This window comes from Rattus norvegicus, chromosome 6 (genome assembly GCF_036323735.1).
Source record: "Rattus norvegicus strain BN/NHsdMcwi chromosome 6, GRCr8, whole genome shotgun sequence".
Lineage (NCBI taxonomy): Eukaryota > Metazoa > Chordata > Mammalia > Rodentia > Muridae > Rattus > Rattus norvegicus.
The window spans coordinates 29,389,774-29,413,437 of NC_086024.1; the positions used below are offsets into that span (position 1 = coordinate 29,389,774).

A 23,664-nucleotide genomic window follows, 5' to 3' on the forward strand; every position below is an offset into this window, starting at 1 on the left:
AAAGGTCTTGGAGAGAGCAGGGATACAAGGTGTATACATAAACACAGTAAAGGCAAAATACAGAAAGCCTACAACCAATGTCAAATTGGAGAGATACTTAAGTACTTCCACTAAAATCAGGGACAAGACAAGGCTGTCCACTCTCTCATCTCTTCAATATAATACTTGATGTTCTAGCTAGTGCAATAAGACAACTAAAGGAGATCAAGGGGAAACAAATCGGAAAAGAAGTCAAAGTATCACTATTTGCAGATGATATGATAGTGTGCTTAAGTAACCCCAAAAACTCTACCAGAGAACTCCTACAGGTAATGAATACCTTCAGTAAAGTGGCTGGATACAAAATTAACTCAAAAAGAAAAAGTATCCTTCCTTTATACTGGAAATAGCCCAGATGTCCTTCAGACCAAGAACGGATAAAGAAAATATGGTTCATTACACAATGAAATACTACTCAGCTACTAAAAACAAGGACATCATGAAATTTGCAGGCAAATGGATGGAACTAGAAAATATCCTGAGTGAGGTATTGTAGACCCCAAAGAAAATGCATAGTATGTACTCACTTATAAGTAGATATTAGCTCTAAAATACAGGATACCTACACTACAATCTACAGACCCAAAAAGGCTAAATAACAAGGAAGGTTCAAAGGAGGACGCTTGAATCTCACTCAGAGGGGAAGTAAAATAGTTATCAGAAGTGGATAGAGGGAGGAAACTGGATGGGAGAAAGGATGGAGAGGGGAATAGAGGGACGGTTGGGATCAGGTGTAGGGAGAGCCAGGGGGAAGGGTCAGGAGTATAAAAGGAACCAGGGGAAAGGGGGCAGCATCTCTGAAATGTGCCAGAGACCCAGGATGGGAGACGTTTCAAGGAGTCTATGAGAGTGACTCTAGCTGAGACTCCACAGAAGGGGGTTTGCAGCCTGAAGGGACTGTCTCCTATAGCCAGGCAGGACTCCAAGTAGAGGGATAATTCCATCAACCCACCCATAAAACCTTGACCCGCTTTGTACTGCCTAAAAGAAGTAGGGACAATGTGGAGCAGAGACAGAGGAATGGCCAATCAATGACTGGCCCAACTTGAGACCCATCCCATGGGCAAGAACCCCACTTCTGATGATACTTGCAGACAGGAGCATAACTGTCCTCTGAGAGCAGCTGCTGACCGAAACAGATGCAAAGACCTACAGCCAAACATTAGACCGAGCTTGGGAGCTCTTGAGGAAGAGTTATGGGAAGGATTGAGGAACCCGGAAGGGATAGGGACTCCACAAGAAGACCAACAGGGTCAACTAACCTGGGAACTTGGGGGTTCCCAGAGACCAGATCTTGGGTTCAGATTCCATCGCAGAGAACCGGACCTAAGATTGAATCTCTAGTACCAGTTCCCAGGTTACCCCCAACAACCCTGAGCCTCCAGATTACACTTCACTTCCTAACAACCACCAATCAGGAGGAAAGCAGAAGTCAGGTTAGTTAAGTTATGGCTTGGCTCATAGCACCAGCCTATTACTTTAAAGGGCAACAAAATTCTATAACAGACCCTCCCTCAGATGTGTGCCCCCTCAGATGTGTGCCAGGCTAGAAACCCCCTCGATTGCTTGCCATTTCCTGTAAAACCCTGTCCCACTGAGAAGGCTTCATCCCCCATCCCGCCGTATCAGCATCAGAGGCGGAGCCCAAGCTCCAGCTAGAATAAAGACCCTAGTGCGATTATACCAGAATCAGCTCCTTGGTAGTCTTTTGGGGTTCGAGAAATGGGAACAACAGAACTACCAACCCAAAGAGCATAGTGGGCTGGGCCTAGGCCATCCTGCACATAAGGAGCAGAAGGGCAGTTTGGTCTTCATGTGGGTCCCTCAATAACTGGAGCAGGGGCTGTCCCTGACTCTGTTGCCCACCTGTGGATCTTGTTCTCCTAACTGGGCTGCCTTGTCTGGCCTCAGCTGGAGACATGTGTCTAGTCCTGCAGTGACTTGATGTGCCAGGGTGGGTTGGTACCCAGTGGAGGGCCTCCCCCTTCTCAGAGGAAGAGGGGAGAGCTGGAGAGGGGCTATGTGAGGGGGGACTGGAAGAGAGGGGGGCTGAGATCAGAATAAATAAATACATAAATTAAAAAATGAAATAAACATAGAGGTGCATACACAGGCTATGTGGTTATGCTTGTGTAAGAAAAGGACAGCTCGCAAGAGACACAAGTATGTCTAGCTTATCGAAATACACTGATTTCTTACTGCCATGCTACAGGGATACTTCTAGGAGAAAGAAATGTAATTGTCTGGCAATAATAAACAAATGTAAAGAAGAAAAAACTTACTATTATTAAATGATAGAATTAAATCTGTGGGAAACTTTGTGAGGATATAGGCAATCAAACCAAAGAGCCTAAAATTAAAACATATATATGAGAATAGAGTACAAACTGTATTTCTAAGTTATTTGATTAGTGTGAATAATATCATGATGATGTTCAATAATTGATCTACTTCCTCTTTTTTTGTTTTTTTGAGACGAGAATTTATGTAACCCATGATAGCCTCAAACTAGCTATATATCTATGAGTGAATTTAAATTTCTGGTCCCCCTGCATCAAATTCCTGCTGGGATATGAGGTGCACACCATCTCATCTACCTCATGTGGTGCTGGGGATGAAAGCCAGGCCTCAAGCACACTCAGCACGCACTCTACTGAGGCTATATCCCCAGCCCAACGTCCTTCTTTTCTTTTCCTTTCTGTCTGTCTGTCTGTCTGTCTCTTTCTTTGTTTTTTGTTTTTTGGGGGTTTTTTTGTTTTTGTTTTTGTTTTGTTTTGTTTTGTTTTGTTTTGTTTTAAGACAGGGTTTTACTGTGTAGCCCCAGCTGTCCTAGTAGGCCAGGTTAGCCTTGAACTCACAGAAATCTGCCTGTCTCTGCCTGCTGAGTGCTGGGATTAAAGGTATGTACCATCACCACCCTCCCTTCCTTTTCTTCTTCTTCTTCTTCTTAAATTGAGGGGAAATGTGGTTTTTCTTTCATGATCTCTGAACTTTTCCACAGAGAAATATATTTGTTTCAAAGGATAATCAAATATTTAATTCTAATGGCTTAAAAGAATTATATTACACACAATTCCTCATTTCCTCATTTGCAGAGATCTTGTGTGTCCATCATCATCATCATCATCATCATCATCATCATCATCATCATCATCAATAATCAAGCATTTGGGTAATCCATGACTATATTTAAGCTACGGCTGGATACACAGTCCACAGCAAGCATAGTGAGCAGTCACCCTTGTTGCCTGGTAACCCAGCATACCCACCGGCTTCCCCCAGAGGCTGACACAAAACTGTGAGGTTGACCAAAAAGAAGTGCACACACTTACTCTCTTTAAAAAGAAAAGCAGTAAATTCTCAGATAAATGTGGATCATTTAATATGCCTAATCCTATTAGAACACCAGCAATGAATAAAAATGGTATAAATTCTAAGAGAAATTTATTTTTTAAAGGAGAAAAATGGAAGCTTCTGAGAGGGGGGAAGGAAGACAGACCCTGAAACTCCTAAGCAGCAATCCGAGAAGCCCAAGCAAGCACCTGACAAACGTCAGCCAGTGAGATGCATCCTGGCCACCGCCGGGCTCTGTGGTTGCCCTGGCACAGAACCGTGTCCACCTCTACACTTGTCTGTGGCTGCTCGTTCACTGTAACAGTGGAGCTGGGCAATGACAGAACATGATATCTACAAAGGAGCCAATCTCTGGCCTTTACAGTAAAAGTTACCAAAGTTCTACATTAGATAACACAGCCTTCAAAATACTAAGGGTACGGTTGCTACAATTTCCCGCTCCTTATCCCAAACTTCATGTGAAATACGGCAGAGAGAAGCATACAATCAGAATGGATGGTTTTCATTTTACTCCTGTGAGTCCTCTCAGAATGCTACAGAAGGGTGTGCTTCACAGACACTAGTCTTTCCTCTCACAGAAGGAAGTCAATAGGTATCTAAAGCTGGGGAAAATCAAGAATAAGCCATATACATAGACTATTTACAAACATAAAGACTAATATCAGAAGACAGAGCTTGGGGACTTCTAAAAAGGTTTGGCCTCCAAAGAACCAGGGAAGTGTCAGGAGAGGAAGGTAGGCTTGCCTTTGAATAAGGCTTCAATCTATCAAGCTAAACACATGTGTTTACTGTTGCAAGCATTGGAAAGCATAAAAATAATAGTACCCGCAAGTATTAACTCAACTATTAAATGGCTACAATTTAAAGAATAGTATTGCCAAAGCTAACAAACTGATCAAAGTAACCGTGAGGTGAGCCACAGCGCTTATAGGAACTAAAGGTGCATAAAAGAAGCACAAGAAAGGTAGAGATAAAAAGAAGAGAGAACCTTCTGAGAAGACACTAACATGACCTCTTCTGATCTGCCAGGGAATCTCCAACTCCCCTGCCCTCTACCCTGTACCCTTCCCTGTACCTCAGCAATGCCCTACCTCAGTACACTAAGCTTTCTCAGCAAGAAGGGCAACCTTAAGTTTTAAACAACGCCACACATGACCCCAACACACCAACCTGCCTCCAAGTATTTGGAGGGCTCATGGACATTCTCCATATTGTATCACCCCCAAACTCTGCTCGCCTCTCCTTGGAACTGTGAGACTCTGCTGACAACCTCACTCCTTACCATAAACTGTCTGGCACCTGCCCTGTGTGTGACTGGAAGCTTTGAGCCTGTCCTTGCTGAGTTTGGCAGCTGCCAAGAGAAGCTATCAGAGGAGAATTCGAACCAAAGCCTTGACACTGTTCCACTAGTCAGCAAGCTCTAATGCGCTTCATAACTATGAACAGAAAAACATAAACATTTCCAAAGGAATAAAATATATAATTTATAATTAGTTCTTGAATTATATATTTACCAAGAACAATTATATATTACATCTATTGAACTATGAGAATAATTCATAAAGGAAAAAACTTTTAGCTGTATATAAAATGTCACAAAATAATGAGTGTAGTTTACAGCCAAATATCAATTTGGCAAATATACATATTTTAAACTCTTAGTTGTTTTTAAACAGAAATTATTTTACTTTTAAATAGGCAACTATGAATATACAAGTGCCAACACACACACACACACACACACACACACACACACAAAGAGAGAGAGAGAGACAAAGAGAGAGAGAGAGACAAAGAGAGAGAGAGAGAGACAAAGAGAGAGAGAGAGAGAGACAAAGAGAGAGAGAGAGAGACAAAGAGAGAGAGAGAGAGAGAGAGAGACTCAGAGACTCATACACAAAGCATAACGAAGCATTTAAAATAACAGTATGTGGGGCTGGGAAGTTAGTGAAGTGCTTGCTGTACAGCACTGGCAGAGATAGGCAGATCTCTGTCTGTAGTTTGTTGGTCAGCCAGTGTCATCAGACCAGTGACCTCCAGACCAGTGAGAAGCCCTGTCGCACAAAACCAAGACAGATGGTTCCTAAGAACAAAAGCCAAGGTTGACCTCTGTCTGACACACCCATGTGCACTCACATGCACGAATGCAAGCACACATACACATATGCATATATATGCAAGCACACATACACAGATGTAAACACACACATATGCACAAAAATAAAATTTAAAAATTCCTATCACACCAATCTGAGAAAAAGGAATCAAAAAAGAAGTTTTTACCCATCAAATTGGGAAAATTAAAAGAAAAGGAGCCATTAAAAATCAGATTTCTACCAATCAGCTTCCTGACACAGGCCAGATCAGCAGCCATACACCCTCCTACACCATACAGCCTGCTTGTCTCCCAAGAGGTCTACAAAAAACAGTGACATGGGAGGTCTACTCTAATCAGGGGCACAATCCTTCTGGTTTCCACATCTATCTACAACTGGGGCAGACCCTACCACTGGAGCCCAGAGCCTGCCTGTATCCCAGGAGGTTCACCCTGGCCAGAAACACAGGAGGTCTGCCTTAGCCAGATAAACAGGAAGCATGCTCTAACCAGAGACATAGGAGGACCACCACCACCCCCAACCAGAGACAGCACTGATTGCCTACCAGGAGACCAGCTCTAACCCATGTCACAGAGCTTTATCTACCAATTCCAGTCAGAGCCACCAAGGCCAGTTAACAACAGAGATAACGAGATGGAGAGAGGCAAGGGCAAGAACATAAGCAACAGAACCCAGTGTAATTTGGCATTATCAGAACCCAGTTCTCCCAACACAGCAAGCCCTGGATATCCCAACATGCCTGAAAAGCAAGAATCTGACCTAAAATTCCATTCCATGAAGATGATAGAGGCCTTTAAGGAGGCTATAAATAACTCCCTTAAAGAAATACAGGAAAACACAGGCAAACATAGAATCCCTTAGAGAGAAAACAAATAAATTCCTTAAAGAATACAGGAAAATACAATCAAGCTGGTGAAGGAATTGAGCAAAATGGTCTGAGACCTAAAAATAGAAATAATACACACACACACACACACACACACACACACACACACACACACACACACACACAAATAGAGGCAACCCTGGAGACGGACAACTTAGGAAAGAGATCAGGAACAACAGATACAAGCATAACCAACAGAATACAAGAGATAGAAAATACCATAGAAGATTGACACATTGGTCACAGAAAGTATAAAGTGTAGAAAGCTCCTAACCCAAAATATCCAGGAAATTCAGGAGACATTGAAAAGATCAAACCTAAGAATAATAGGAATAGAAAAGGGTGAAAATTCCCAGATCAAAGGCCTGAAAACATCTTCAACAAAATCACAGAAAACTTCCCTAATGGCCATAAATGTACAAGAAACCTACAGAAAACCAAATAATAGACCAGAAAAGAAAATCCTCTTGTCACATAATAATCAAAACACTAAATACACAGAACAAAGAAAGAATATTAAAAGCTGTAACAAAAAAAAAAAAAAAAGGCCAAGAAACCGATAAAGACAGACCTATCAGAATTATACCAAACTTCTCAACAGAAGATCCTGGACAGATGTCATACAGACCCTAAGAGAATACAAATGCTAGCCCAGGTTACTATACCCAGTAATCTCTCAAACACTATAGATGGAAAAACCAAGATATTCCATAAAGAAACCAAATTTAAACAATATTTTTCTACTAATCCAGCCCTACAGAGGATACTGGAAAAAAAAAAAAAAAACAAAAAAAAAAAAACTCCAACACAGGAGAGTAACTACAACCTAGAAAACATGAATAATTAAATATCTCACAAAAAAAAATAAAAACAGGAGACTCTCTCTCTCTCTCTCTCTCTCTCTCTCTCTTTCTCTCTCTCTCTCTCTTTCTCTCTCTCTCTCTCTCTCTCTCTCACACACACACACACACACACACACACACACACACCACGATATCACCTCCAGCAACAAAAATAATAGGAATGAACAATCTGTCTTTAATATCTCTCAGCATCAACTTCCCCAATAAAAAGTACAGGCTAACAGAGTGGATATGTAAACAGGATCTAGCGTTTTCCTACATATAAGAAACACACCGACCCGCGGATCCCGGCCCGCAGCAGCTCTCTGCTCCCAAACCCCGTGGGAGAGAGACCTCACCGCCTGGTCAGGTGGGCACTGCTGAGGCTGCAGAGCGGAGGAGACCACCAACACTGCCCACCCCTGCCCACATCCCTGGCCCAAGAGGCAACTGTATAAGGCCTCTGGGCTCCCGTAGGGGAGGGCCCAAGAGCGGCAGGACCCCTGCGCCTGTGACACCGCCGGAACCTGAAGGAAACAGACCGGATAAACAGTTCTCTGCACCCAAATCCCGTGGGAGGGAGAGCTGAACCTTCAGAGAGGCGGGCGCGCCTGGGAGGCCAGAAGAGACTGCACTCTGCGCACGTCCAGACGCCAGAGGAAAACACCAAACGCCATCTGGAACCCTGGTGCACGGAGGCTCCCGGAAAGAGCGGCGCAGATCTTCCCGGTTGCTGCCGCCGGGGAGAGGACTTAGGCAGTACCCCACGAGCAAACTTGAGCCTTGGAACCACAGGTAGGACCAACTTTTCCCCTGCAAGAAACCTGCCTGGTGAACTCAAGACACAGGCCCACAGGAACAACTGAAGACCTGTAGAGAGGAAAAACTACACGCCCGAAAGCAGAACACTCTGTCCCCATAACTGGCTGAAAGAAAACAGGAAAACAGGTCTACAGCACTCCTGACACACAGGCTTATAGGACAGTCTAGCCACTGTCAGAAATAGCAGAACAAAGTAACACTAGAGGTAATCTGATGGCGAGAGGCAAGCGCAGGAACCCAAGCAACAGAAACCAAGACTACATGGCATCATCGGAGCCCAATTCTCCCACCAAAATAAACATGGAATATCCAAACACACCAGAAAAGCAAGATCTAGTTTCAAAATCGTATTTGATCATGATGCTGGAGGACTTCAAGAAAGACGTGGAGAACTCCCTTAGAGAACAAGTAGAAGCCTACAGAGAGGAATCGCAAAAATGCCTGAAAGAATTCCAGGAAAACATAAATAAACAAGTAGAAACCCATAGAGAGGAGACACAAAAATCCCTGAAAGAATTCCAGGAAAACACAATCAAACAGTTGAAGGAATTAATAATGGAAATAGAAGCAATCAAGAAAGAACACATGGAAACAACCCTGGACATAGAAAATCAAAAGAAAAGACAAGGAGCTGTAGATATAAGCTTCACCAACAGAATACAAGAGATGGAAGAGAGAATCTCGGGAGCAGAAGATTCCATAGAAATCATTGACTCAACTGTCAAAGATAATGTAAAGCAGAAAAAGCTACTGGTCCAAAACATACAGGAAATCCAGGACTCAATGAGAAGATCAAACCTAAGGATAATAGGTATAGAAGAGAGTGAAGACTCCCAGCTCAAAGGACCAGTAAATATCTTCAACAAAATCATAGAAGAAAACTTCCCTAACCTAAAAAAAGAGATACCCATAGGCATACAAGAAGCCTACAGAACTCCAAATAGATTGGACCAGAAAAGAAACACCTCCCGTCACATAATAGTCAAAACACCAAACGCACAAAATAAAGAAAGAATATTAAAAGCAGTAAGGGAAAAAGGTCAAGTAACATATAAAGGCAGACCTATCAGAATCACACCAGACTTTTCGCCAGAAACTATGAAGGCCAGAAGATCCTGGACAGATGTCATACAGACCCTAAGAGAACACAAATGCCAGCCCAGGTTACTGTATCCTGCAAAACTCTCAATTAACATAGATGGAGAAACCAAGATATTCCATGACAAAACCAAATTTACACAATATCTTTCTACAAATCCAGCACTACAAAGGATAATAAAGGGTAAAGCCCAACATAAGGAGGCAAGCTATACCCTAGAAGAAGCAAGAAACTAATCGTCTTGGCAACAAAACAAAGAGAAGAAAAGCACACAAACATAACCTCACATCCAAATATGAATATAACAGGAAGCAATAATCACTATTCCTTAATATCTCTCAACATCAATGGCCTCAACTCCCCAATAAAAAGACATAGATTAACAAACTGGATACGCAATGAGGACCCTGCATTCTGCTGCCTACAGGAAACACACCTCAGAGACAAAGACAGACACTACCTCAGAGTGAAAGGCTGGAAAACAACTTTCCAAGCAAATGGTCAGAAGAAGCAAGCTGGAGTAGCCATTCTAATATCAAATAAAATCAATTTTCAATTAAAAGTCATCAAAAAAGATAAGGAAGGACACTTCATATTCATCAAAGGAAAAATCCACCAAGATGAACTCTCAATCCTCATCTTCGGTTGGTTTATATACAAGTGTGCAATTTCTAGGCTTGAAAGTAAAATGATGCTATCTGGTGCTGGATAGAGGGGCCTTATTTTTTATTATGGCAGCTTGCTATTTTTGTAACATGGTGATTTGGTTGAACACAATAAAGTACAGTAGTAACTGATAAAAAAAAAGAAATAGGACAAGCACTCAGAGCATTATATGCCACAATAAAGATGAGTCTTCTGTGGTCTGGATATTGTCCTGGTTGATAGAATTGTATAGACATACACTCTCGGCAAAGTTGCAAGATACAGAGTCAACATATAAAACCCAATGACTTTTCTACAAACCAATGGGGAATATGTAGAGAAAGAAATTAGGAAAATATGCCCATTTATAAGAGCTTTAAAAATAAACCTAGGAGCAAACCTTACCTAGGAGGTAAAAGACTGTCACCATAAAAACTGTAATATCATGAAGAATAAATTGAAGACACTGAAAGATAGAAAGACCACCCATGTGTTCATGGATTAACAGAATTAGTACTGTGAAAATGGCCATATTACCCAAAGCAATTTACAGATTCAATGGCATTTCCATCATATGTGAGAGGAGGAGGAGGAGGAGGAGGAGGAGGAGGAGGAGGAGGAGGAGGAGGAGGAGGAGGAAAGGCAGGGAGAGGAGGAGGAGAAAGAGGAGGAGGAGGAAAGGCAGGGAGAGGAGGAGGAGAGGAGGAGGAGGAGAAAGAGGAGGAGGAGAAAGAGAAGGAGGAGGAGGAGGAGAACTATCTTAAGAGGAGGGAGACCACTGGGAAAAGGAATGAAGGGGTACTTGGGAATGAAAATGAGCAAAGTATAAGATATATATATATATATATATATATGTATATATATATATATATGAAAGGGTGATTATTGATTTATGACAAAAGGGAAATTTCAGGTCATGGTATGTGGAATATATTACATAATATTTGAAAATCATTACAAACAAAAAACAATAAAAATAAAAGCAAACGACGTGCAGTAGATAGAAGTGAAGAACGTCAGTGGAAAACGGGTACTATGTGGCTCTCAGTTTCATGAAGTTGCAGTTGAGCTTCAGCCTAACACAGAGCAGGGCCAGCACTCTTAGCTGTGCCAACCTCCATCACAGAGTTCTGGGGAGCACTGATCTGAAAACCATGAGCATTGAATTCCTCCTGTGAGTATGGTTTAGTTCGTGCAACTTATAAAATTATACCTATCATTGTACTGTATTGTTATGGTAAATAAATAAAGATATATATAATAAAAAAAAAAGAAACACACCTCAGTAACAAAGACAAACACTGCTTCAGAATAAAGGGCTGGAAAAAAGTTTTCCAAGCAAATGGTCCCAAGAAACAAGTGGGAGTTGCCATCCTAGTATTCAATAAAGTAGACTTTTAAGCAAGTTACCAAAAAAGATGAGGAAGGACACTTCATATTCATCAAAGAAAAAATCCACCAAGAGTCTCAGTTCTGAACATCTGTGCCCCAAATGCAAGGGCACCCACATTCATAAAAGAAATTCTACTAAAACTCAAAACACACATTAATAGTGGGAGACTTCGACACTCCACTCTCACCAATGGACAGGTCATTGAAACAGAAACCAAGCAGAGACACAATGAAACTAACAAAAGCTATGAGCCAAATGGATTTAACAGATATCTACAGAACATTTCACCCCAAAACAAAAGAATATGCCTTTTTTTCAGCACCTCATGGAACCTTCTCCAAAGCTGACCATATAATTGGAGATAAAACAAGACTCAATGGATATGAGAAGATTGAAATAATCCCATGCATTCTATCAGATCACGATGGACTAAGGCTAGATTTCAATAGCAACAAAAACAACAGGAAGCTCACACACCCATGGAAACTGAACTACTCTCTGCTCAAAGATAACTTGGTCAGGGAAGAAATAAAGGAATTAAGGACTTTCTAGAATTCAATGAAAACAAATACACAGCATAGCCAAACTTATGGGACACAATGAAAGCAATGCTAATTAGAAAATTCATAGCACTAAGTACCTTCATAAATAAATTAGAGAGATCCCATACAAACAACTTAGTGGAACACCTGAGAGCTCTAAAAATGAAAGAAGCAAACACACCAAGAGGAGTAGACAGGAAGAAATAGTCACACTAGGGGCTGAAATCCACCATTTAGAAACAAAGAGAATGACACAAAGAATGAACAAAGCCAATAGTTGGTTCTTTGAGAAAATCAACAAGATAGACAAACCCTTAGCCAACTAACTAAAGGGCGCAGAGATAGTATCCACATTAGCAAAATCAGAAATGAAAGAAAAGGGAGATATAACAATGGAAACTGAAGAAACTAAAAAAAAATCATCAGATCTTACTACAAAAGCCTATACTCAGCAAAACTGGAAAATCTAGATGAAATGGATGATTTTCTATGCAGATACAATATACCAAAGTTAAATCAAGATCAGGTAAACTATCTAAACAGTCCCATAACCCCAAAGGAAATAGAAATAGTCACTAAAACCCCTCCAACCAAAAAAAGTCTCAAATAAGATTGTTTTCATATAGAATTCTACCAGACCTTCAAAGAAAAGCTAATACCAATACTCTTCAAACTATTTCACAAAATAGAAACAGAAGGAATACTACCAAATTCATTCTACGAAGCCACAGTTACACTGATACCTAAACCACACACAAAGACCCAACAAACAAAGAGAACTTCAGGCCAATTTCCCTTATGAATATTGATGCAAAAATACTCAAAATTCTTGTAAATGGAATCCAAGAACACATCAAAACCATCATTCACAGCTATCAAGTAGCTTCATCTTACGTGGTTCAATATATGAAAATCCATCAACACAATATGTTATATAAACAAACTCAAGGGGAAAAAAATCACATGATCATCTCATTAGAAGCTGAAAAAGCCTTCCACAAAATTTAACTTCATGTTAAAAGTCTTGGAGAAATCAGGAATTCATGGCACATTCCTAAACATAATAAAAGCAATATATAGCAAACCAACATCCAACATCAAATGGAGAAAAACTAGAAGCAATCCCACTAAAATCAGGGGGACAAGGCAAGGTTGCTCACTCTATCGTATCTACTCAATATAGTACTTGAAGTTCTAGCTAGGGCAATTAGACAACAAAAGGAGATCAAAAAAAAAAAGAAGGAAATTCAAAAGGAAGAAGTCAAAATATCACTATTTGCAGATGATAAGATAGTATACATAGGCAACCCCAAAATTTCCACCAGAGAATTCCTACAGTTGGTAAACAACTTCAGCAAAGTGGCAGGATATAAAATTAACTCAAACGAATCAGTAACCTTCCTTTTTTACAAATTATAAGCAAGCTGTGAAAGAAATTAGAGAAACAATACCCTTCACAATTGCTACAAACAATATAAAATACCTTGGTGTAACTCTTACAAAGCAAGTGAAAAATCTGTATGACGAGAACTTCAAGTCCCTGAAGAAAGAACCTGAAGAAGATCTCAGAAGATGGAAAGATCTCCCATGCTCATGGATTGGTAGGATTAACATAATAAAAATGGCCATCTTGCCAAAAGCAATCTACAGATTCAACACAGTCCCCATCAAAATCCCAACCCAATTCTCCACAGAAATGGAAAGAGCAATTCCCACCTTCATATGGGAAAAAAACAAAAACATGATAATCAAAACAACTCTCAACAATAAAAGATCCTCTGGGGGAATCACTGTCCCTGACCTCAAGCTGCACTACAAAGCAATAGTGATAAAGACTGCATGGTATTGGTACAGAGACAGACAGGTCCATCAATGGAGTAGAATTGAAGACCCAGAAATAAACCCACACAACTATGGAAAATTGATCTTTGACAAAGAAGTTAAATATATACAGTGGAAAAAAGAAAGCATCTTCAACAAATGATGCTGGTCTAACTGGTGGTCTGTATGTAGAAGATTGAAAATAGATCCATATTTATCACCTTGAACAAAGCTCAAGTCCAACTAGATCAAGAACCTCAACATAAAACCAGATACACTGAATCTAATAGAAGAGAAAGTGGGAAAGAGCCTTGAACTCATGGGTACAGGGGGAAATTTCCTAAACAGAACTACAATGGCTCAGGCTCTAAAATCAACAATTGATAAATAGGACCTCATGAAACTGAAAAGCTTCTGTAAGGCAAGAGGCACCATCAACAGGACAAATCCACAACCTACAGACTGGGAAAAAAATCTTCATTAACCTTACATCCAATAGAGGGCTAATATCCAAAATATATAAATAACTCAAGAAGTTAACTTCCCAAAAAACCAAATAACCCAATTTAAAAATGGGGTATAGAGCTAAACAGAGAATTCACAACAGAAAAATCTCGAATGATGAAAAGCACTTAAAGAATTATTCAATGTCTTTGGTCATCAAAGAAATGCAAATCAAAACAACCCTGAGATTCCACCTCACACCAGTCAGAATGGCTAAGATCAAAAACTCAGGTGACAGCAAATGCTGATGAGGATGTGGAGAAAGAGGAACACTCCTCCATTGCTGGTGGGATTGCAGACTGGTACAACCACTCTGAAAATCAGTCTAGAGGTTCCTAAGAAAATTGGAAATAGTTCTACCTGAAGACCTAGCTATACCACTCTAGGGAATATACCCTAAAGATGCCCTACCATACCACAGGGGCACACTTTCCACTATGTTCAGAGCAGCCTTATTTGTGATAGCTAGAAGCTAGAAACAACACAGATGTCTCTCAACCAAAGAATGGATAAAGAAAATGTGGTTCATTTACACAACAGAATACTATTCAGCTATTTAAACCGAGGATATCATGAATTTTACAGGCAAATGGATGGAACTAGAAAATATCCTGAGTGAGTTAACCCAGACTCAAAAGGACAAGCATGGTATATACTCACTGATAGGTAGATATTAGCCAAATGTACAGAATATAACCCACAGACTGTAAGAAGTGTAACAAGCAGAAAGGCCCAAGTAAGAAGGCTTCAATCCCACTTAGAAGGGGGAAGGGAATAATCAGGAGAGGCAGAGGGAGGGAGGAACCTGGGTGAGAGGGGGAAGGGAGCTGGGGAAAGGGAGAACAGGATCAGGTATGGGGCTCGGGGCAGGAGAAAAGTCCAGAGGGCCAGGAGAATGAATAGATATATAGTCTGGGGTAGGGGGAGATGAGGGGACCCTCTAGAAAGTACCAGAGACCAGGAGGTGAAAGACTCTCAGGACTCAATGGAGGTGACCTTAACCAAAATGCACAACAGTGAGGAGAGCTAACTCATAGAGACCATCTCCAGTAGATAGGCAGGGCCTCTAGGGGAAGGACAGGGTTACTAATCCACAGTCAAAATTTCTGACCCAGAATTGTTCCTGTCTAAAAGAACTGCAGGGACAAAAATGGAAAAGAGACTGAAGATTGGAGCCTAGCATGGCTGTCCTCTCAGAGGCTCTCCCAGAAGCTGAGAGACAGAGGCAGATACTTGCACCCAACCATTGGACTGAAGTCAGGGACCCATATGGTTGAATTAGGGGATTGAAGAAGCAACCCCACAGGGGGACCAGTAGTCTCAACTACCCCAGACCTGTGGGAGCTCCCAGAGACCGAGCCACCAACCAGGAGCCTACACAAGCTGGCGGGAGGCTCCCAGCACATATATAGCAAAGGGCTGCCCGGTCTGGCCTCAGTGGGAGAAGATGTGCCTAATCCTCAAGAGACTTGAGGCCCCAGGGGAAGGGGGAGAACTCGTGGGAGAGGAGCACCCTCTCTGAGGCAAGGGGGAGGAGGAGTGGGATAAGGAACTGTGGGAGGGAGACCAGAAGGGGGGACAATGGCTAGAATGTAAATAAAATAATTTTTAAAAAATCAATTTTCATTTAATATTCAAAGACTTGCACAAATCATAATAGGATATGCAGTTATTAAACAGAGCAAATGTATGAACGGGACACTATGAAGAGCTGGAGAAAGGAATGGTGGGCCAATGTGTTCAAAGTATATTGCTTAAATATGTAAAATTGTCAAAGAAAAATTACTTAAAAAGTGGTATCAAAAGTATTTGAGTGATTTTATTTTCTTCTTTCTCCTGTTTTATGATTTTTCAAGCCTGATACACTGAGCCTTTTTGTACGTAAAATATATAAAGACAAGTGTGTGACAGAAAGAAACAGGAATTCTGGCAGTTTGATAAGAGCTGGCTGATCGGGGATCAATCCCCGCCCAGGTAGTTTATATATCTATCAGCACTCCATCCTGACACAAACCCCTGGGATCCTGTATTGGTTTCATAGAGGTCAAAGAGGAACGGACCAGTGAGCATGACCCCGCCTCAGCCCTGAGGTGATGCTGACCCCACCCCAGCAGTCAGACCCCAAGCCCCACAGTCTCACCAGTGAGCTGTCCCCACTTCCACTGAGCTGAGTGACTGTGGAGACAGTGTCAGAGGGTCATCAATGACACAGTGAGCAAAGCAGACTCATGCCATCGGAGTGAGTGACGGGAGAGGGAAACCGAGAAGGGGGTGCACCAATGTTTGTCAGAATGAGAAAGGACTGTGCCAGCTCAGGAGCTGGTCTCACCTGCTTTTATAACTTCTCAAATTCTTCATGGTTCTTTGAGGCCCCAGACCCAGTGGAACGACACCTATGGCATGCGTGCACATTCCCGTGCATACACATACACACACAATACACATGCACACACAGACGCATACACACACATACACACACATGCACACACACATGCACACACACATGCACACACATGCACACATACACACATGCATACACACATACATACACACATGCACACACACATGCACACACATATGCACACATACATGCACACACACACGCGCGCGCACACACACACACACACACACACACACACACACACACACACACGATCAGTCCTGGTGAATACCAGGGCAGATAAGCAGATTTCCTTTCCTAAAGAACGAGCCAATCCCTCACATTCCCTATCGACCAGTCACTACCAGGTGCCTGGAGCCCCTGTTAACTGGAAATCCCCACAACCTCTCTCGACCCTTCACCCTGGGATCAGGAACCACGGATCCCAGGGTGTTCTCCTGGGCTCTCTTTCTGTCACATCCTCACTTTTCCCCTGGCCACCTCAGATCTACCAATCTGTCACTCTAGTGTCTCTGCTTTATCTGGCCTCAGCTCTTCTGCAGACTTCTCTTGGTGGAACATTCTAGAAGAAACAACCCTGATAAACCAGACTGTGCTTAATGGGCACCTATTCCCAAACAGTTTGACAAGCCATGATGAGAAGAAAACTTAGCCTTGCAGCCTACGTGTGTACATGACAGTAGTCAGCCTTTGGTATCTCATTCCTGTCTAGTCTACTGCACTGAAATGACCTGCAGTCCCTCTCTCTCTCACCTCCACACAATCCCCAGCCCCCTCTCCTTACAAATGACCTCACTTCTCCTTTCTGAGAAAACAGAAACATCTTCCCAGCATTTCTCTCCTCAGGGAGGATGAGCCATGCCTGGCCCAATGCCAGGCCGACCCTGGCACAACCTTTTCAATGTCTCAGTGACCTTCCCCTTCCAACCACCCTCGGCTCTAAGAGCACCACTCCCTGTCCTCCTCTTCAGTGTAAAGGAGATACAGCAGCTCATGCAACTGAATACCCACAACTCGCACCCTCTTATGAGTAACCAGGAAAGGCTTAGTTTAGAACTACGAGGAAGGGTGAGGTTTAACTCAGCAGTGGCCACCAAGCCCTGGTCTTACCATATTTTGGGGCACACTTGAAATACTGGACTCTCCCAACACTGCCGTTGTTTTTCCCCTCTGGCTCATCCAGTTCAATGCCAGCCCACTGCCCACTTGCAAACTCCGTTGTTCCACAAAATCTTAATGTTCCAACCTAGAAAAAATATAAATCCAAACAGGTTTTCAGTCTTATTAGTAACTCTAAACACCCTATTCTTAATATCACTTTCTACATCTATCAAAGCAGACTTTAGAGTAAGAAAGTTTACCAACGATATGTTTAAGTGGAAAAGGGGTTTATAGGAAAGACATGAATCCTTCCTAGGTAAAGTTCTTTCCCGACAGAACTGAAAAGTCCACACTGTGGTGGGACTCGGCTAACCTTTCTCAGTTCCCAGCAGATCGAGCCAACCATGAATCAGTGAGAAAGGAAGCAAGCTACAAACCAATTCAACTAAACTGATATCTAGAGAGCACTCCACCCCAAACAGAAGCATAAAAATACAGAGGAATGGGCTGGAGAGGTGGCTCAGCAATTAGGAACATTGACCCACCCAGGTTCAGGTCCCAGTGCCCACCACCACAGTCTGTAGATTCAGTTCCATGAAATCTGAGGTACCATGCTGAAGCAGAAGAGCAAATCACACAAATAGCACACATACATACATGTAAGCAAAACACCCACACACATACAATAAAAAGCAAACAAAAAAATTTAAATCAATAAAAAAAAAAGAACAGAAATCACACAAAATGTGTTCTTGAAGCAGAATGGAGTTGTACAAACCATTAGCATGGAGATACATGGTAATCTCCAAAACATGGATCTGCACCAAGTAAGTATAAATAACCCATAGTGAAAGAGAAAAAATAGAATTTCTTTCCAATAAAAATTAAGGAAAATTAATAAATAGTCTGAGTGAAAATGAATGTCAGAATGTGCACGGGAAACAGCAAAAGCAGTGCTTAGAGAGGACCGTGTGCCTCAGAAACCGCCTAAAATCAATTGAATTCCCACCTCCACAAACTACTGTGAAGACCTAAAGCCAGAGAAAGGGGTGGATGCTGAATATTAAACTAAGAACAGAAAATCAATAAAACCAATAACACATTCTCAGAAGAATAAAAAGTATCAAACCTCTAAATAGAAAACAATTTTTTAAAGAGAGATGAGACACAAACTGGCAACATCTGTAACAAGAGGAGCCCTGTAAACTCCATCTTCAAGGATGAGACAATGAGGCAAACGGCTGTGTCTGCCCATTTTAAGGACGCTGTAAAACACTGCCAATTGCTTAGAAGATGCGAACTTTCAAAAAAAGCTAACACTGGAATTTGTAATTTAAAACTGAAAAAAGAAAAAAGTCCCTAGAGGCAGATGGCCTCAATGGTAAATTCTACCAAAAGTGTGTGGACAAAATACAAATTCTATACAAGCTCTCCTAAAATCTGAGTGAAGAGACACTGGTTCCCGAGGCATTGATGTCAACATTACCTTGACATTTAACTGGTCAAGACACAGCAACTACAGACCAATATCCCACTTGAACGCAAACACAAGCAACTTCACCACATGTCAGACCAACCAAAGCCAGCATTAAGGAGACTACTCCATGGTGGCAAGCGAGATTTCCAATGGGATTCAAAGCTCGTCAGTGAGGGAACTACCTGGCATAATCTACAGACTGATGGGAAGGAAGATACAGAAGAACCCTACACACAACCTATCTGCCACATCCTTCTATGGTGACAGCTTTAAGAAAAGACACGACTTGGCAGTTGAGGACCTCTTCAGCTTGACAAATGACATCTACACTAAATCCTCAGGTAGCAGTATAATGAGACCTCACTGGGGGGGGGGGGTGAGGAGGGGAAAGAAAAGGAGGAGACATAGGAGGAGGAGGAGGAGGAAGAGGAAAGTAGACAAGATGCTTGTTGGTAAATGGTAACGGTAAATATAAAACTAGCTGGCTGTAGTGCTCACTACAATCTTGGCTTTTGGGGAGAGGGAAGATCTGGAATTCAAAGTCACTCTTAGCTACATAACAGATGCTTCTACTTGAGTGTAAAATTATCCAACCCAAAAAGTAAATAAAGTAAGTTTTTCTCTTATTTTTGAGATTATAATGCAATTACATTATTTCCCATTCCCTTTCCTCCCTTCAAACCCTCCCATATACTATTCCCTACTCTCTTTCAAACTCATGACCTCTTCTTTTAATTGTTGGGAAAAATTACATTCACACACACACACACACACACACACACATACACACACACACACACACACACACACACACACATACACATATACATTTATCCTTAATCTAACCTGCTCTGTCTGTACAATGTTGCTTGTATGTAAATCACCATGATCCCTAATAATAATCTGAACATTTGTCCTTATGCCTAGAGGGAAGTCCTTATGCCCACATCAAGAAAACTTCATTTCAAAATAGACAGTAACTCTTTTAAGCCCCTTGAGACATAGTTACAAGGATGTGAACAAGAAGACTTGCTGTTCACCTATAGTTTTTAAAAGCCACATGTTAATAAACACTTGGCATTTTAATTCTAACCAATAACAAACTGACAAACGTCCTATTGTTTTGTAAACTGGTGAATGTCATTCATTCTTCACCTAAAACGCATCTGTAGTTGCCTCCTTTGTGAAGCGATCCCCCACCCCACCCCATCCCCTGTAGCTTAAGCTTTCAAAGCCATGGTTCCCTGAGAAACCTGCATCACCCAGCCGAATACTGGGATGTTAGCAGTTGGAAAGGTTAATGTCTAGGCATGAGTTCCCCATTCCACTCCACACTTGGGGCTTCCTACTAACCTCATAAGAATAAAAACCTCTAAGGAAGTGGAGCGTGGCTCAGTAGCGGGGCACTTCCCACGTTTCGCAGTGTTAAAGTCCCAGCACTGAAGGGGAATAAAGCTCCCAAAAGAGGTATCCAAGGGAAAGAGAGAAACTGCCACAGTGGAGGTCACACAGAAACCACAGCTCTGCCTATCAAGCTTTTATGTAAAGAGGCACGAGCTGACCTCCAGACTCTCAGGTCTGTGGCATCTGAATGCTCCCTGTTTGTGAGGCTTCAAAGCCAAACACGGAAGGGTAATGAAGGGATGGTTCAGACTAGAGCAAGGTCATTCCTCAGCCCCCACCTCTAAAGTCATTCGGTAGCTCTCCACGCCACTGTTTCCCACGCAAATAACTTCCTTCACTAGTATATTCGCCAGTAAACTTACATCTAAATTTCACATTTTAAACCATGCATTTTTATGTCCACATGTGTTGAAACTTTTCTCCCAAACTCGAAACTGTGAGGGTGTTGGTCCGCAACCCCTAGACACAGACCATTAAGTCCAGCTTCAGGCACTGCAGCGACTTACTGTACCTTCTGTCCTGCGATGACGACACGGTCTCCCAACTTCAGGCCAAGAGTTGTCAGCATGGCCTTGCTAGTGGTGATGTCACAGTTTGGAAGCGTGGCCTTAGTGATGGTACAGGGCAGAGGCATTGAATCCAAGAGCATCTGCTTGATTTCCTTCGCGATTGCTGCGGCATCGGCCATCTCCAGAGGCATGTCCACTGGGTCTGGAACAACATCTGCAGGGATCTGTCCTTTGTCATTCTGCCACAGATGAGAGAAAAGCCTCAGCTCTTTACACTCAAGAGAACTGGACGGCTCCCTACCTGGGTAGGGCTTTAAGGTCAGATGCAGTCATCTATGTATTCAAAACTACCTAAGGAACTCTTCTGTACCAGGCACCGACCTGGTCCCAGTTCACAGCCGCCTTAGCTTATGGGAGTTCACACAAAGGTAAAGAATCTCACCCAACCATGTTTTTCTTAAAACCTGTCCTTGTCATTAAGGGCCACAAGATACAGTCCACCGGTTGCCACGATGGATCTGTGACCTCAGTCACCTGCCTGGTCAGGCAGCAACTCAGATTTCAGAAAGAGAGCAGACAGTCTCTATACTATCAGGGTTGTTAACTAAAAACTTCACTTTTCTCTCTTTGATAACCCTCAAATGGACCATGAAGCTTTAAGAACATATTTTGCTTGTAAATTTCTTTTGTTTGGGCTGGGTTTGTTTTTTTGGCTTTAAAATTCAAGTCGGCTTTAAAAAGATAGAAGATTCCTGGAATGGTATTGAACTAATTTAACGTAAGATTTCAAAAAAAATTAGAAAATACAATGAATATATGTATGGCACTCAAGTCTATGCTATGGAAAGTGAAGGTTGTGTGTAGGAAGAAACATTAAAAATAAATTAATAATAATAATAATAATAATAATAAATACTTTTTTCAAAAAAGGCTGGGCCTGGGAGCTAAGATAGCTTAGTTCATAAAGTGAGCACAGAGTTTGGCTCCTAGAACCCATATAAAAAGGCTGGCTGTGGTGGCTGCACTTGCTGGCCAGGTAGACTAGCTGAATCATCGGTGAGATCCAGGTTCAGTGGAGAACTATGTCTCAAAAATTAATGTGGAGTCGGGTGGTGGCACACACACCTTTAATCCCAGCACTGGGGGGACAGAGGCAGCCTGTAAGTTTGAAAACAGCCTGGTTTACAAAAGAAGTTCTAGGACAGCCAGAGCTACACAGAGAAACCCTGTCTCAAAAAAAATTAAAGTGGAAAATGACTGAAGAAAATACTTGATGGCAACCTCTGGCCTTTGTGCACAAACATGCACAAGTGCTTACACACACACACAAAGTCACATATACACACGCACATGCACACATATATACACATATATATACATACATATATACATATACATGCACACATATATACACACATACACACATGCATACATATATACACACATACATACACACACATGCACATATATACATATACACATACACACACACACACACACACACACACACACACACATACACACACACATACAAAATGGTAGCAACATTATCTTCCAAACCTCAGAAGGCTTCTTCACATCTCAGAGCAGAGCCCCATTTTCTGCTGTATAATGTCCATTAAAGCAGGGTCCAGGGGTGGCTCCCTGGACCCATGAGTGGTTTAAGAGGTTACTTGATTATTAAAGGAACATTTGTTTGGACTTCATATTTAACTGTTATTCTTTTCAAAGGAGCTTAATAACGTTAGCACGTACAACATTTGTATAACTTTCAATAAATAGGCCAGAAGCCTAAATGAAAGGCACTTTAAGATTCTCTTTTTCTGGGGCTGGGGATTTAGCCCAGTGGTAGAGCCCTTACCTAGGAAGCACAAGGCCCTGGGTTCGGTCCCCAGCTCCGAAAAAAAGAACCAAAAAAAAAAAAAAAAAAAAAAGATTCTCTTTTTCTGAATGGAAGTTTTATATAAGTCAATAGGAGGGAAGCTCCCCAGGATGACTTAAGTTTATTGAAAGTAAAAGTCGTCATCCCACTCTGTGTATGTAAAGCAAAGATGTAGGGCATTTGCCCCTGTGAGAGCCCTGTCAGCAATGGCGTCTGAATTCAAGCCTTCACGGGGAGGACGTCGGGTTTGCATGTCCTGGCTTCAGCCTCTTACCCTAAATGCAGGGTTTGCTCCCAGCTCCAGCAAGGTTTTCACGGCTCCTGCACACAAGTTATGTGCTGCGATATGCAGGGCTGTCCCAAAATTAAAGTCACTGCAAGTGGCGTCCACATCTACAAATAAACAATCACACATATATTAGCTCAAACTTTCAATTCTGCTATCGTAATTTCTAAGAAGATTCATGAGGTTTCAGGGAGGGGGTTTCTGCCTTTTTATAGACTTGAACCCCCACCAAGCGCAGTATTTCACAGTGGGACAAATCTCCATGATTATAACTTGCCTAAAATAACATAACCAGATGAATATTCTCCTAGCTCGGGGTAGTTCCTCGTAAAGTGGAGTGGAATGCCACGAGTTTTCCTAAGGTAGCCGCTATATGGAGGCAGTGAATGGCATTAACTCATACTCGGGACATAAGCAGCTTTCTGTGTCTGCTCACTCCCCTCCTTGGCGTTTCTTTGAACTAGTAAAGAAAGAAAACCACCTTTAAGTCAAGGATCAGTAAAGGAACCCTCTGATCCAAATACACCCTACCCGCTGATT

General features: G+C 41.9%; 1 protein-coding gene across 5 annotated transcripts in view; it reads right to left on the bottom strand.

Moving 5' to 3' along the window:
- Clip4 (CAP-GLY domain containing linker protein family, member 4) overlaps positions 1 to 23,664 on the bottom strand; it is an 89,738-nt gene that overhangs the window by 30,146 nt on the left and 35,928 nt on the right. For all 5 annotated transcript variants that reach the window (XR_010052058.1, XM_063261626.1, XM_063261628.1 and 2 more), the window contains 3 exons: positions 23,113 to 23,231; positions 20,959 to 21,195; positions 17,576 to 17,711 (listed from right to left, as the gene is read on the bottom strand). Coding sequence is in view for 4 of the 5 variants with exons in the window: in XM_063261626.1 (XP_063117696.1) it covers positions 17,576 to 17,711; positions 20,959 to 21,195; positions 23,113 to 23,231 (492 nt within the window). In the remaining variant the exon portion in view is untranslated. The remainder of the gene's footprint in view (positions 1 to 17,575; positions 17,712 to 20,958; positions 21,196 to 23,112; positions 23,232 to 23,664) is intronic.